This window comes from Entelurus aequoreus, linkage group LG09 (genome assembly GCF_033978785.1).
Source record: "Entelurus aequoreus isolate RoL-2023_Sb linkage group LG09, RoL_Eaeq_v1.1, whole genome shotgun sequence".
Lineage (NCBI taxonomy): Eukaryota > Metazoa > Chordata > Actinopteri > Syngnathiformes > Syngnathidae > Entelurus > Entelurus aequoreus.
Window position 1 is genome coordinate 58,516,155 of NC_084739.1, and position 16,670 is coordinate 58,532,824.

The 16,670-nt window shown below is 37.9% G+C and overlaps 1 protein-coding gene across 1 annotated transcript in view; it reads right to left on the reverse strand.

Annotated features, from left to right (window-relative positions):
- The window catches only part of piezo1 (piezo type mechanosensitive ion channel component 1 (Er blood group)), a 200,316-nt gene that overhangs the window by 112,177 nt on the left and 71,469 nt on the right, over nucleotides 1–16,670 (reverse strand). The window contains exons 6-9 of the mRNA XM_062059009.1: nucleotides 15,192–15,405; nucleotides 13,422–13,590; nucleotides 6,849–6,953; nucleotides 3,286–3,343 (exon numbers count right to left, since the gene is read on the reverse strand). Of these exons, the coding sequence (XP_061914993.1) occupies nucleotides 3,286–3,343; nucleotides 6,849–6,953; nucleotides 13,422–13,590; nucleotides 15,192–15,405 (546 nt within the window). The remainder of the gene's footprint in view (nucleotides 1–3,285; nucleotides 3,344–6,848; nucleotides 6,954–13,421; nucleotides 13,591–15,191; nucleotides 15,406–16,670) is intronic.

Below are 16,670 nucleotides of genomic sequence, written 5' to 3' on the forward strand. Positions count from 1 at the left end.
AAGACTTTTCTGTTTTAGATGTCTGGTGGTTTTTTTAATCCCTCGAAAAGGCATTGCTCCTTCTTCTCTAACGTCCATCACACTTTCACCCACATTGACTACTTTCTAAGTTGATAATAAATTACTTTCATCTATATCTATATACCAATATGATGCAATTGTTATCTCTGATCATGCTCCACTTTCAATGTATTCTTTAAAAACCTGACAACCACACGTGCGCAATGGCGCTTAAATATACGATTACTTTTAAATGAGGACTTTGTGGATTTTGTTTCGCTTCAAGTAGATATTTTTGTGCTCTTGAACAAGACTCCAGGGATGTCAGCCTTTGTACTTTGGGAAGCGCTGAAGACATACATAGTGGGGGGTGGGGGGGAATAAAATCATGTACAAGTTATGATTAAAAAAAACTCAGAAAGAATAAATTGACTAGTTTGACGCAACGCATATCTCTGTTAGATAACTTGTGCTCTACCCCTCAAAACCCAGACACTTCTAAGGAAAGGCTCTCTCTACAGGCATAAATTGATGTCCTTGCGACAGACCGTGCTACTGAACAAATACTACATTCAAGATCTCAGTTTTATGAGCTTGGTGATAAAGCAGGTGAACTATTAGCTCACCAACTACGCCAGATGTCAGCATACCATTATATTACGCAGACTCAATCCGATTCAGGTATAGGGACGGATGATTTTGAGATCAATAATGTATTCAGGAATTTCTATGCGTCTCTTGAGCTTGATAATTGTTTAGCCAATCTGGACATCCCCTTGGTTGAATTAGTGAGACCAATAACTGCTGCGGAATGAAATGTTGCAACAATATCACTACAAAACAGAAACTCCTCAGGATCAGATGGCTATCCTGCCGAATTTATAATTTTTTTTGGCATAAACTAGCCCCCCTATTATTGGACAAGTACAATGAATCGTTTGAATCTGGCCGCCTCCCGCAGACGCTCAACCAAGCTTCAATTTCTCTCCTCTTGAAAAAAGGCATGGACCCTTTGTCATGCACTTCGTGCTGTCCTGTGGACTTTATGTGGACTTTAATTATCAATGCGGATCAAAACCGGGTTAGTTCGGAATATACACTGAAAACGTGTGTAGTTTGTACTACGACGCCATCTTTTGGACGAGTTTGCAAACTGCGGGTTGAACGTCTATACCACGTTTTGCCTTATGGGCCACATTGGGTTAAAAGAATATGGCCTCTATACATACACACACATACACATATATATATATATATATATATATATATATATATATATATATATATATATATATATATATATATATATATATATATATATATATATATATATATATATATATACACAGTATATATATATATATATATATATATATATATATATATATATATATATATATATATATATATATATATATATATATATATATATATATATATATATACACGTTAATCGCATTTGAAAGGCTATACTTGCATTATTATTATGTATTATCATTACATGTGTGGTTAATTTTCTCTCCAAGTACTATTGGCAGTAATATTTTTTATCGGCAATAATTTGTAGATACATTTATCATTGAGCAACATTTGTTGTTGGCCCAGGCTTATTTGTCTTTTGACCACTTTTTCTCTTTGCATGACCACTTACAAGACAGATTAATAACAAGACAATAAAAAATAAATTGACAATTTGTTGTCTCAGGGTGGTCCGATGGATTACATGTGGGCTTTCAAGTAAAATTCTGCTTAGGGCCCCAATTTAGCCAATTGCTTTTATTTTGACACTTGACTTCTTCCCGGAAGTGAAAAGCAGTGGTGGTCAACCAAGCCAAGATGGCTGTTGTACAGCAAGCAGCGCACAAACTATCTGAGTATGCAAGGGGCCTAGATCTTTCTGCAAAAAGCAGATACGAGCAAAACATCTAACTTGGCAATGGAATAGATCCCTATACTTTATCAAAAAAAGATTTGTCGCGTGATACCACTGATTATACGTCGGTTGAGTTCCCAGACATATTAAACTATTGTGTGCTCCAGACATCATTATACACGACAAAACAGATGAAAACTTTAAAAAGCATGGACGTCTACAACTTATTTGTGTGTGGCTGGGTCAAGGAAATTGGTACCAAGACTCTATCAAGACTAAATATGCATCGTTTTTGCTCGGGTAAGGTTGCATTTCATGATTCTACTTTCTTACGAAGACACATCCATGTCAACAAACTGCTACCACATCCTTGCCATTGATTTACTGTAGTCATATGTACTTTGACTTATTTGTGTACAAAAGGGGAGACGTAGAAGTACCTTTCCTGACAAAGTAACATTGACCCTGACTTTGTTAAAAATTAAGATACAACAATATCAAGATAATATTTTAATGGGAAAAACTAAATGAGTAAAGCATATAAAAAATAACCTTTAACGAAGTGGTCACTGCAAACATGTGTGTTCTTTGACTCTGCTCCTTGGACTGGAGTGCTATATTCGAGAGCCACTATTGTCGTCGTAGTTTCCAAAAACATTGCACTCTTCCGCCCTTTTTGATTACCTCTCGAGGAACTCTAAAGAAACGTTTACCCTTTTCACGATTTGTACAGTCAAAAATAACACAAGCATAGGGCTTTTTTTTCTTCAAGAAAGGCTAAATGGAGCTTAGTACCCATAGAGAACATCGCTAGCTTGACCACCACGCATATCTAATGAATAGGATGTGAGCTGGTTGTGACGTCAGTAAAATACAAGCAATATAGTATAGAACAGTGCAAAACTGCATTACCACCTTAACACCTGTGTCACTCTCTACTGGTGACAACTTCTATAATAACAGTTCATATCCTCAGAAATTCAGCAAATTCTATGGGGAGGTAATTCACTACAGCAGGGATTCTCAAACTGTGGCATGCCAGAGAAGTCTGTAAATATGTACTGTATATGGAGTTCCATTGTTGATGATGTTTGTGATTTGTGTGTACATTACAATGGCCAAAAATATAAAATATATGTGTTAAATAAAACCTCTGCCTTGTTTTTAATGAAAACCTGAGCCTACTACGCTACTGTATTTTAAGGTTGGTCATTATGGTGGTACTTGGAGGGCCAAGTTTTTTCTGAGATGGTACTTGGTGACAAAAAGTTTGAGAACTACTGTACTACAGTATCCCACACGTGACCACTTGAATCTTGATGTGGAGTTTTTGTGATCTTACTATGCTCTGTTTTTTCAATGTCCTTCAATAAATGGCACATACTCTTAAAATAAATGCAAAAAATACATACCAAGTTCTGGTAGACTTCCTTCAACCACAGTGTCAGTCTCCGCACACAAGAGCATATGCTGTAGCACAGAAAAAGGAACACATAATAACATTGTAAATACAACACATTATAATACATAACCCCGTAATAAATGTCTACGGATGTTCTCATTCGTTCAGGTCATTGTATTCTTAGGGCATTTAATCAATCACAACTGGACTGTTTGGTTAGTCTTAGAAGACCTTCTGCCTCTCATCCGAGTAGGCTTTGTCAGTTAATGCTCAAAGACTTAGATTGGTCAGATCTAGTGTAGCGGCTGGTGCCAAAACCCCCAATATTTATACTCCATTGCAAGGATGGTTTTTCCCTATCGTAGTGAGATAAACAACTGTTGGAATGCAAACAAGTAATCCTATCAGTGTGTGAATGTGTGTGTGAATGGGTGAATGTGGAAATACTGTCAAAGCGCTTTGAGTACCTTGAAGGTAGAAAAGCGCTATACAAGTATAACCCATTTATCATTATTATTTATTTACTGTCAATGCCAACGACAGTCGTTGAAGTGTAATTTCCCCTCATTAGCATTGAGGTTTTATGTGGCAGAACAATCGCTGTGGATCGACCACTAACCACCAAACATTTCAGAATCACCCACGTTAGCATTCCAATCAGTTGTAAACAAATGGCAAACTGGAGCATCTGTAACCAGAATGTTTCTAACTCCTGTTATTTGTTGTAGGGTTAATCGCAAAAGTCTTTTAGGAATGGTTGAAAGTGTTGTATGTGGGAGATAGGTGGTGTCACAGACCACCTCCTCTATTCAGGGTACCATCTGTACTCTCTGTCCAGAGTCTGTACAGTTTTGTTCTCAAAGGAGTGCTGTTTTTCCTTTAGGTGCAGGTAGACAGCTGAGTCTTGACCTGAAGAGTTTGCCCGTCTATGCTGTGCCATACGTCGACTTAGTGGTTGGTTGGTTGTTTTATTTCCCCAATATATTAATCAGTGCATTCATCATTACACTGGATAGCATAAAGCGTGGCTATTCAACTGGATCATGAAGAGGACCGCAGTTTCAGGAGCCAAAGGGCTCAGGGGCTGAGCATCAAAATTTGAATGTTTCATCAGAAAGTGCCTATACAGGTTATGTTCCTTTGAGACTGTTTACTTAATTATAAAGTGAACACGTCAGTTTTCACACTGCACTGTCAATAAATATATTATTCTGCCCTTGCTACGCATTTGCTGCTAGTAAACAGAATGAAGAAACAGAAGCTCCAGAGGTTTTGTGGAGGCTTGATGTTCCTTCTTTAGAATTATTGTCTTTCCTTAGTTTTATTTTTTTACACATCTTCCTTCAATTAGGTTTGTTGGATTGAAAATAAACATACAATAAACATTACCAAGTATAAAGTCCATTTTGTATTTTACATAAACAAAACAGAATGTTTAATGTTGTTAATACATTCACACAATAAACTACAGATGTGTACGCAGAAGCAAAACAACATCCCCATTGCACACAATTAAACCTAAGGTGTAGCGTTATTGCTCTCTACTGGTCAAATTTTGCGCTACATGCATTAAACAAGCTTTAATCGCCAGAGTTACTCTCAGACAACTAACATGACCCCAAATAAAAAAGACATCAGAAAGTCAGCAATTTCAATACAAAACAAACTAAACAAAATCTATTGACGAAGATTTGACCAACTTTTGTGACGAAGCTTATACGTGGATTTCTACCGTTGTTGCTGGTCCGGAACACTGTGTCCGTCGCTTAAAATGTCCGATAGGAAACAATGACTCAAGCACTTGCTCGCAGCACAATATTCATACTTTGTTGTCTAGTCGTTGTTTAAAGTCAAATTCTTGCAATTTCTTTTGATTTTTTTAAGGGTTGAATTAATAGTCTTCTTCTACCGCTACATTGTGTCACATATGCCTTTGGTGGTGGGAGTATTGCACACATGAGCAATTCTCGTTTAAATGGTTTCATCAAGCCTATTTGGGTGGTGTTCGGCAGGCCAAATGAAAAGCTTTGGTGGGCCAAATGTGGCCCGCGGTTCGCCAGTTGGATAGGCCTGGCATACACCAGATTATTTTTGTGGGTTTGGGGTCCGGTCTTTAGGATGCACGAGTCAGGGTGTTGCCTGGTTTGAAGTGTACTGCGATGTTGTGTTAGTTAAAAAATATTCTTAGTTTCTCAGATAGACCTGATACATATGGAATGACAATATTTTTGCATCTGTCACCTTTTTCCTCCTCATCCACTTTGTTCTTGTTTTCACAAACGACCAGTTGGGGTAACCAGAGGTTTTGAAGGCTTCCCTCAAATGCTTATGCTCTATTTCAGTGGTTCTTAACCTGGGTTCGATCGAACCCTAGGGGTTCGGTGAGTCTGCCTCAGGGGTTCGGTGGAGCCTCTGCCGCGGAGGTCAAGACACACCCGACTTATCGTGTAAATACAAACTTCTCCCTATCGTCGTATTATGGATACGGCAACAGCAGAAGTCACACTGGTTTTCAGGTGTGTAATTTGTTGTGAGTTCAAGTACTGTGTTGGTTTTGTTCTTTGAACAAGGTGATGTTCATGCATGGTTAATTTTGAGCACCAGTTAAAAAAAAAACATAACTTTGTCTTGAATTTGAAAAAAAATATATATATATTTTTCACTAAAGAAGGGTTCGGTGAATGCGCATATGAAACCGGTGGGGTTCGGTACCTCCAACAAGGTTAAGAACCACTGCTCTATTTGTTTGGCCCACAGTCCCAGATACAACACTGTCCTTTCAACCATTCCCAAGACTCTGCAATTTAGCCTCCAACAAGTAACAGGAGTTAGAAGCATTCTGGTCACAGATGCTCTTTTGTGCCATTTGTTTACAACTGATTGGAATGCTAACATGGATGATTCAAAATATTTTAGGCTGATAGCGGTCGATCCACAACGATCGCTCTGCCACACAATACCTCGATGCTCGCGAGGGGAAATTTCACTTAATGACTGTCATTGGCATTGACAGTAGGATTGCTTGTTTGCATCTCAAAAGTTGTTTTTCTCACTATGATCGGGCGGAATTATCCTTGTCCAGACACACCCTCATGGCAATGGAGGATAAATATAGTTGTTTTTGGCACCAGCCATTAGATTAGATCTGACCAATCTAAATCTATGAGCATGAACTGATGAAGCATCCTTGGTTGAGAGGCAAAACGTCTTCTCAGACAAACCAAACAGTCCAGTTGCAATCGATTGAATGCCCTGAGAAACCCAAATAAATAAATATATCCATACAAATCCAATTTACCTGTTTCAATAATCAGAAAAGAGTGTGCATATTTTTCCAATGAGAACAAATGAGATAATATTAATTATTGCCTAAAGCCTGAACTATATCATTAATAGATTCAAATGCCAAGCAGATCTCCACACTACACATGCAACTTGGCTACAATTGAAAACAAGCTCTTTTCATGGTTGCCACATTATTACACTGTAATATTTAATTTTGTGGAGTTTAATAGTCCAATGACAACACAATACCATAGTGAATTGTTTAGAACACGACACACAACACGCCACCTGTGTGTCATTTGAACAGTTGTCCGTCTTTTGATTCCATGATCTTAACTCGACCATCTCCTCTTCCAGCTCGTTTGCATGTTTGGGCTTCTGGTTCTCCTCTTTCTATAAGGAAAAGGGGGATTTATTTAAAATTTAAAATCGACCTAGCCTCCGTTCAAATTTTCAATACATGTTTAAACTAGCAATATGTAAAAGCACTGTAAAAATCTATTAAAAAAAAAAACTAAAATTAATATGTGAGGCGCTCGTTACCTTTCTTTTCGTAAAAGGTAATTTAACTGTTAGACATATGAGATTTACAATTGTATTCCAAGACTTTATGCAAATCTGATGTAGCATTTAGGAATAAATGTCCTCTGCGAAATGGGTCTACCTGTATGTGACATGTATGTGATTTTAATAAAATAATTCCTGTTATCATTCCACCATTCAACTTTCAGTGTTTGCTAGTCCAGCTCGGGTCAACCTAGAAGCTGATTTACTTTTGAAACTGTACATGAATCATACATTTCTGGGTGGCATTCTGGAATTATCTTGTATTAGGCAGAAATAGAATGATTCAACATGAGTGACTTGATTTTGAAAACTGTCTGTGGAAATTTCTTTTTATTCATATATTCTGCTCAATATCGAAAATAATTAAAAATGGAGTACATCATTTTTGTATTAGATAACACAAGTTATAGTGCAAGAGTAGTGGAACCGTCTTAAGTCGCCAACACCGTCTGTGTCAAAAGACACATTAAATCCAGGTCCACAGTGTTATTATTATTAAAAAGAGCCACATTGAGTCGATGTCGACACACAAGGTCGATATTGATAACGATATATCTATGAAAATGGTTCAGCATATGTCAACGTGTTATAGTATAGGAGGACGGCAACCTGAGGGTTCTTGGTTCGATCCCCGGCTTCTACCACCCTAGTCACGACCGTTGTGACCTTGAGCTACACAATTCACCCTTGCTCCTGATGGGTCGTGGTTAGCGCCTTGCATGGCAGCTCCCGCCATCAGTGTGTGAATGTGCGTGTGATGGGTGAATGTGGAAATAGTGTCAAAGCACTTTGAGTGCCTTGAAGGTAGAAAAGCGCTATACAAGTATAACCCATTTACCATTAATTGTCAACTTCCTCATGATCGCTAAGCCAAACCATAACTATTGTCTAGTTACAATAATTAACAATTGCACAGTGGCTTCCTGTTCAGGTTAAAATAAGATTAAAAATAAAATCAAGAAACCTGATTCTACATTACATTTTTACATATAATCTTTTTTTAGATTGTTAGCCACCATTCGAATACCACGTATATGATAGCTTTATCCCTCCACCAGGAGGTCATGTATTTTTTGTTGGGGTTTGTCTGTCGGTCCCTTGTTAGTTAATTAGCTACATAACTCACAAAGGTATTGGGCTATGCAGATTTTGATTGAACTTCCAGGAAATGTCAGAAATGGGACAAGTAACATGTGATTATATTTTGGGGCATAACCGGTGTTCTGGTGAGACATGCTCCCCATGCTGTGCGCATGCTTATGAATCCAAGGAACGCGGAAATGTAATGGGGTATAGAAGTAATATTTCACGTGAGTACAATCGTTACTAGAGGTGGATAATATTGGATAGTATTAATATAATATAATATATTTTGGATAATATTTATTCACAATTTATCATCGCCCAACAGTTTGATATCTGTGTCTGATCACATATGGTGATGTAATACCGGTTTGAATGGAGATGGCTCAGAGCGGTTTTTGCCGCCAGGCTTCGCACCTAACGAAAGACTACAAATAAGTACTGACCCACATAGCACTTAACGGTGTCTTCATTATCACTTGCATCAATTACGGTCAAGATCTGAACTTGTGGAGCTGAGTTATTCACGTTTTGTGGCGAACCATCAAATCACAGTTAGGCGGCCTGCCATGCCCACATCCTGTCATTTGCAAAACATTGTTTCTCAATTTATTGTCACCCATCAGTTCAGTATTTGTCTTTGATCAGATGACGAGCAGAAATGAGGGATTAGTGATGGCGTGGGGCAGTTTTCGCAGCTAAGGCACTTCAGAGTGTCATCATCATCATTCCTACCAAATAAGATCAAGATCTGAATTTGTGGAGCCGAGTTACTGACGTTTCGTTTTTTGTGGCAGTTTTCGCAGCTAAGGCACTTCAGAGTGTCATCATCATCATTCCTACCAAATAAGATCAAGATCTGAATTTGTGGAGCTGAGTTACTGATGTTTTGTTTTTTGTGGCAAATCATCAGAGCAATGTTTGGCGCCATGCCACGCCCACATATTATGGCATAGTCAAAATTTGTTTGCAATTTATCATCACCTGTGTGTGTAGTATCTGTAATTTTAACCACGACTCATCAAGACCAAGTCTCTAGGAGGAGTTCCTAAAATTATGACCCTTTTTTTCCCCGCTGAAAATTGGCCAAAGTCCAACAGGCCAATGTTCTGTGCCATACCATGGCCACATCTTATTGCGTAGGAAAAATTTGTTCTCAATTTATCATCGCCTATATGTGTAGTATCTGTAATTTTAACCGGGACTCATTTGGCCAAAGTGGTCGTTAGTTAAAGTACGACTCCTTTCTTTCATCAAAAAATGGAAGACAAAAACAAAGATGGCCGATTTCCTGTTTGTTTTCAGGTATGAGTTCCTGAGACTTTTCTGTGCGTCCTGTTATGATGGACTTCTGCCATTTTTGTGTCGATAGGTGAAACTGGTAGGAGGGGCTAAATTGTTCTAATTTTAAAGGTGGCGCTAGAGAGGCAATTTAGAAATTTCATTTTTGGAACCCCACAAATATTAAATTATCCGCCATACCAGACGTGCCTGCAAAATATGGGAACTTTTCATGCATGTTAAGGACCTCAAAAAGGTGTCCTAATGTATAGAAGAAAAAAACACAGCTTGCTCCATTGCTCGGGCCCTTAAACAGAGCAGGTACACTTGCGATGCTTGCTCTGCTGCTTGGGCCCTAAATAGCGTTGTTTAGTGTAACGAGTGTACTCGCGTGAAGGAGTCCTTTACTGCGCTATTACATTTCAGCATTCCTTGGATTTATACGCAGATGCAGAGGCTGCATGGCTTCCAATGGGAAGCATGTCTCGCCAGAACATTGGATCCTTTCTACTATGTGACATTACATTTACATGACAAAGCTGCACTACTCTGTGTATGGAAGCGGCCCCACCTTTACCCGAAAAGACATAAAGAGTGGATGACTGACAAGATGGTTTACTCTGTTTATTTCATTCCGCTATATAACCAGGTGCAGACAGAGATGCAAAGAGTGAACCCTCTTGCACTGTTTGGAAGCAACAGACAAACAAAACAAAAACGCACACGAACATGCCGATTTTTCGATCCGCCGGGGTTTGTTTGTCTGTCTGTCTGACTGTCTGTTAGTTAGCAAAATAGCTCAAAAATGTTTGGATATATTCTGATGTAACTTTCCGAAAATTGGATAAGGCAGTGTTTTTCAACCTTTTCTGAGCAAAGGCACATTTTTTTCATTGAAAAAATCCAGAGGCACACCACCAGCAGAAAACATAAAAAAATTAAACTCAGCAGCCGATATTGACAGTAAAAAGTAGTTCTCGCAATTATTGGATATGAATTCAAACCATAACTAACAAGGCATCACTATAGCTCTTGTCTCGAAGTCGGTGTACTGTCACGACCTGTCACATCATGCCGTGACTAATTTTGATTTTTTTTGGTGTTTTCCTGTGTGTAGTGTTTTAGTTCTTGTCTTGCGCTCCTATTTTGGTGGTGATTGTCATGTACGGATGTACTTTGTGGACACCGTCTGCTCCACAGGCTGTAAGTCTTTGCTGTCGTCCAGCATTCTGTTTTTGTTTACTTTGTAGCCAGTTCAGTTTTAGCTTCGTTTTGCATAGCCATCCCTAAACTTCAATGCCTTTTCTTAGTGGCACTTGCCTTTTGTTTATTTTCGGTTTAAGCGTTAGATACCTTTTTACCTGCAAACCATCGTCGTCGTTCCAGACATCTACAAAGCAATTAGCTACCTGCTGCCACCTACTGATATGGAATAGTATTACACGGTTACTCTGCCGAGCTCTAGACAGCACAGACACTCAACAACGGCACCTTTGCGGATTATGATTACTGGTTTGCAAAAAATATTTTTAACCCATTTAGATGAAATTACATAATCTCCCACAGCACACCAGACTGTATCTCACGGTACACTAGTAACACTGGGATAAGGAACAAGTGATTACATTTGGGGGTGATCTAGATCACCGTCTGGATTCAGCATTTTTTTTTTTTTAAAGATTCTTTGCTATTGAGAGATAGGGCCTAGCGGAGGTCTGCACTCTCCTAATGCTTTTTTAGTTGTCAACGTAGTCAAGACATAAAAAGAAAATACTGCAGCAGCTCTCTTATTGTAATGACACTGAGGCAGGCTGACTGTGCAGAAATCGGTCTTTTAATGGTATCTACAAATCTGCACCGAATACCTTACGCTTAGAGCAAGAGGCCTCCACAGTACAAAGCGTCTGACTCAACACTTGCTCGCGTTTGGGCTTGCACTTACTAGCAAGAGCTAAAGTGGGGTCCCGACATCTGCAGTCCCCTCCAAGGTTTGTCATTGTCATCCCATTGGGTTTGAGTTTTTTCTTGCCCTGATGTGGGATCTGAGCCAAGGATGTCGTTGTGGCTTGTGCAGCCCTTTGAGACACTCGTGATTTAGGGCTATATAAGTAAACTTTGATTGATTGATTGATTGATAAACACCACTGCCCCATAATGACTAACTCCTAAATCACAGCTGAGAACCATACACAATATGGTTGTGTATGGTGTGTATGTTGCAATAATATCATGCAGAAACATAAGAATTGATGAAAACGTAAAAATAAAAAAAAAACACCTTCATTTATAAAAAACATTTATGTCAACGTTAGTCAGCCAGTCCAAGGGGCGTCGAGATAAGCAGGTTCTGCCGTATTTTATTAACAACAACGTAAAGCACATTGGACAACAAAAAGACTAAATGATGTCAAATTAAATACATAGACATACTGTATTGATAGGGCCATTAGGAACCTTTGCCAATATAAGGTTAACTTTCCATTGTGTTTTAAGCATTATATCGTGAACTCTTTTAGCTCATAATGATGTAACTAAGCCCGTATGTATGTCACACTAAACACCTGCTGACGTTGTCACACATTTAAATTTTCTGTGTAAAAAAAAAAAAAAAAAAAGGCTTATCTGCTATGTCATCGATGAAAGTTGTGTATAAAAAAGAGGTTTAAGACTAACTGGATAGGTTGGTTGACCAAAAATTGTTACTACTGTAAAAAACAGTAGTACAACAGACTATCGTTGAATCTTAGTAAAACTAAAATAATGCTATTTGGTAACAGTAGAAGAGAAAGTCAAACACAAATACAAATAGACGGAATAGAAATTGAAAGAGTAAATGAAACCATATTTCTAGGTATAATGATTGATGATAAATTGAACTGGAAATCTCACGTAAAAAATATACAACATAAAGTTGCAAGAAACACGTCAATAATGAATCAAGCAAAACATGTTCTAGACCAAAAATCCCTTCATATTCTCTACTGCTCGCTAGTGTTAACCTTTTCTGAGCTACTGTGTAGAAATATGGGGAAATAATTACAAAAGTACACTTCATTCATTAACGGTGTTACAAAAAAGATCAGTTAGAATAATACATAATGTTGGATATAGAGAACATACAAACCCTTTATTTATTGAATCAAAATTACTGAAATTCCACGACATAGTGAATTTGCAAACAGCTAAAATTATGCACAAAGCAAACTATAACCTGCTACCCAAGAATATACAACAATTCTTCTCAAAAAAAGAGGAGAAATATACCGGTAATCTTAGAGAAAAACGTAATTTAAAACATTTGTTTGCACGTACAACACTTAAGACCTTCAGTATATCAGTATGTGGAATTAAATTATGGAATGGATTAAGCAAAGCAATCAAACAATGTACTAATATGATCCACTTCAAGAAACTCTTCAAACTTAAAGTGTTTACAAAGTACAAAGAAGAAGAACCATGATAAACATTCTCAATTTATTTCATCCATCCATTCATTCATTCATTCTTAAAGTAATCTTACTTATCTCATCATATGAAATATGACTTACTTCACCAATTATTATTATTAAATTCTTACTATTATTTATTTATTTATTTTTATTGTGATTACTTATGGAGTTTATTGTGAATAAATTGTGAACAGGAAGTGAACAAAAAGTTTTAGCAACTGTTATGTAAAGAAAAGGGCTAGGATTAAATAAGCTCTGCTTCTTCCTACTCCTTTTCGAACGTGTTGAAAAGAGAAACTGGAAATTGTGATGTATCATGTTGTATGCTTGCATGTTCGAAATAAACTCAAACTCAAACTGTTGTTACTAATATTTAAACACTCCTTTAACGTTTAAAGAGCGATAGATTTACTGGTGTAATGGCTGAAAACAGATCTCAATATTCATTATATCTTTCAGCCAGCCATGCAAAGCAAAATACCTGGTGAGGTGTTCCATGACCCGTCTTCAAAACCGTTGCTGAGGTAATGTAGAGAAGGAAGAGTATTCCTGGGTTGACATAAACTGGCCAGTCGTATTCAGCATTAAGGTTGAAATCATAGAGTGAAGAGCAGTTCCCTGGTTTGATAATGTCCTTTAGACCAAAGAGTCTTGGCAGGAACAAAAAAAAGAAGGAGAGAGTTTGGAAGAAGCAGATTAATTAATTGTAAGAACAAATAATGCAAATGACCGTTTGACGCTAATGAGAGGTTCATTCTATAGCAGGGCTATACGACTAAATTGTTCTAAGGTCCACATTTCCAGAATGCGAACGACCAAAGGGCCGGACTTCTCCCTTCAATATTACTGTATTTTCCGGACTTAAGGCCGCTACTTTTTTCCTATGCTTTGAAACCTGAGGCTTATAAAATGGTGCCGCGAATTGATGCATTAGCTAACAGCCATAATTTTTTGTATTCAACAAATAGTTTTCATAAAAAGGTATGTTATTGTTCGTGCTATGGCGCAATCATTTGGACAAGTTTGCTCTCTGCCGGTGCTGCGAGTTGAACCTTTACAGTATTTAATTCTGTTTAGTGCCGTGAACTGGAAGTACAACTGCCGTTTCGTCTTCTTCGTCGTCCATAGCATTTCTATTCGTATCGTTTCTTCCTTCACCAATCCAAGCAACGCTTGTAAGTTTTACAATATAACTACTATCACATGTTTGATAGTACTGTTTTAATGCGTACTTCTAATCAAGCTAGCGTTGTTAGCATGATCTAATATGTGACTCAGAGTATTACAGCGCCTCTCTGGATGATTCTTGTGGATTTTTGCCAGAATAATGATGAAGCACTTACATTAAATATAGCCACAGCATAAACATGAGGACTCGGATACTCCTTAGCTAGCATGCGCACTAAGGCAGAGAATAAATATTTGCCCACTTCTTCGGGCACCCTGTATTATTCATTATACCAAAAATGAACCGACCCGTGACCTTGAAACCAAGGTACATACCAGACACCATGGCAAAGTATGCTGATGTTGGTAAGGAATTTGCTTTGAACAATTAAACAATTAAATCAGTTTTATCTTTTAACAATTTTGAGCGGGTAAATCGTGCTTTTATTTAATCATATTTGGACTACTGCAACTCACTCTATGTTGGAATGAACCAGGCCTCACTCGCTTGATTGCAGTTAGTCCAAAATGCTACTGCTCGCATTTTAACTGGCACAAAAAACATGAGCATATTACCCCCATTTGAGCATCCCAGTTCATTTTAGAATCCATTTTAAAATGTGATTTATTTAGATCTTTTAAAATTATACACCCCCACAAGGTCTCTGAGGTCAGCTGATCAATTTCTCCCTGACCTCCCAAAAACCCGGTTAGAATCCAGAGGAGATCGTGCATTTTCTGCTGTGACTCTGGAGCAGGTTTTTCCGACGTCTACCTCTTTAATAAGTTTTAAATCACGTCTTAAAACATATTTTATTTTAAACCAGCATGAGCTTTGTGTGATCTTAGTCTATTTTCTTTTCTTTTATGTATTTATTCTCTTTTTAATTAAATGTTTTTTTTTACACTTGACTGTCATTAGTTTTATCCTGCTTCTAAATGTGTGTTTTAACTGTTATTGTTTTTTTATATGTGCTATTTAAATACAGTGGATTAGATTGAACAAGTTGATCAAAGGAAGGTGGAAGTAAACCAAGATTTTCCTCTCATTAAGTTATCAATAGAACACAAATAGAACTCTTACCTCGCCCACAGGCTGTTTGGGGGGAAAAGAGCCTGGGCCAAGAGACACTGGTATAGGTACAGACAAACAATGTGGCCAGCAGTGAAGAAGCCCACCATCACACACAGAGCATTGAAACCCAGTTGACTAATTGGAAAGTGACATGACCACCATGTGCTCACACCAATAAAAAGCAGGAAGTAGACAGCTGAGAAAGCGGAAGGCAATGTGATTCCTGCAGAAAACAGAAAGCAGGTAATTAAAAACAAGTCACTTCTTATCAGCTTCCTGTCAACCTTTTCCTTAGATACAGTGTTACGTCAACTATCTTTTTTATTTTTTATATGAGCTGTCTGTTTGCTTTTTGTTATTCTTTAAGTTGCATACATTTGAGTTACTAACCTCCCCGCTGTTAGCTGGCATAGCGAATGCCACAGTGATAACCGTAAGATTCGACCATAAACATCTGGTTTTACTCGTTGGCATTAGCTTATAGCTTATATATAGCTTATAGCTATTTCACCAGAGTAAGTGATGCTCACAGGTACTACACGAGAGGGAGTTCCTCAGACCTCGTACCCCCCAAATTCAAGACTCATGGGAGAAAAAAATGCATTCTACTTAAAATTTGAACTTCCCTACTAAATTTTAAAACTGCCATAAAATCATGGCTCAGCTCAACCTCTACCTGATCTGAACCAAAATTGATCCCCAGCAACTTTCCGAAGCATCAAGCAGGTTTATATGTAGTTATTGTGTATATATATTTTATCATTCTGTTTTGCACACTCTTGGAGTGAACATGTGCATAGTCATGTACATAGTGTCATGTACATAGTGTATATGACACGGCTCTGCTTCCTGCCCATGCCTGAAGCTTCTTCGGGATGCAGTGTCCAGGCGTTCTGTCGCTCCGCCGTGCTACGAGCCGGCCATATCCACTCTTCTCCCTCACTACTCTGGTTGTGGGAGATAGCATAACTCGGAATAACAGCTTTTTTTTACTCGCTGCTTAAAGTGATCCACATTGCGGTCTTGCCTTCCCTCTTCAGTAACTCTGTACATTGTCCATGTAGGGTCTAATGTGACGGAAAGACGTCAATCAGAACAGACAAAAAATTATTTTGAAGTCCTTGCCAGGCTTCTGGAAGAGGTGAATGCTCTACATTATTATTACATTACTTAATAAAACTACTGAAGTTGTGTGTGGTACATTTTATTGTTTGGTTCGACATACAAATTTGTTTTTCTTATTGAAAGTCAGATTACGTATTAAAATTGTGGTGTTTTGGGGGGGTCAAAAACGGATTAAATTGATTTGATTTAATTTCAATAAGCTGCACTGATTTGGAATACTCGGTCATAGAACCAATTGAGCTCGTAAGTTGAAGTACCACTGTATTATGAACATTTAGGTCAAAAGATCGGTCAACAGGCCTATGTGCACAACTGAGCAAATAGTAACTAATTAAAACACATTGCCTACGCTTCATTTAGCAC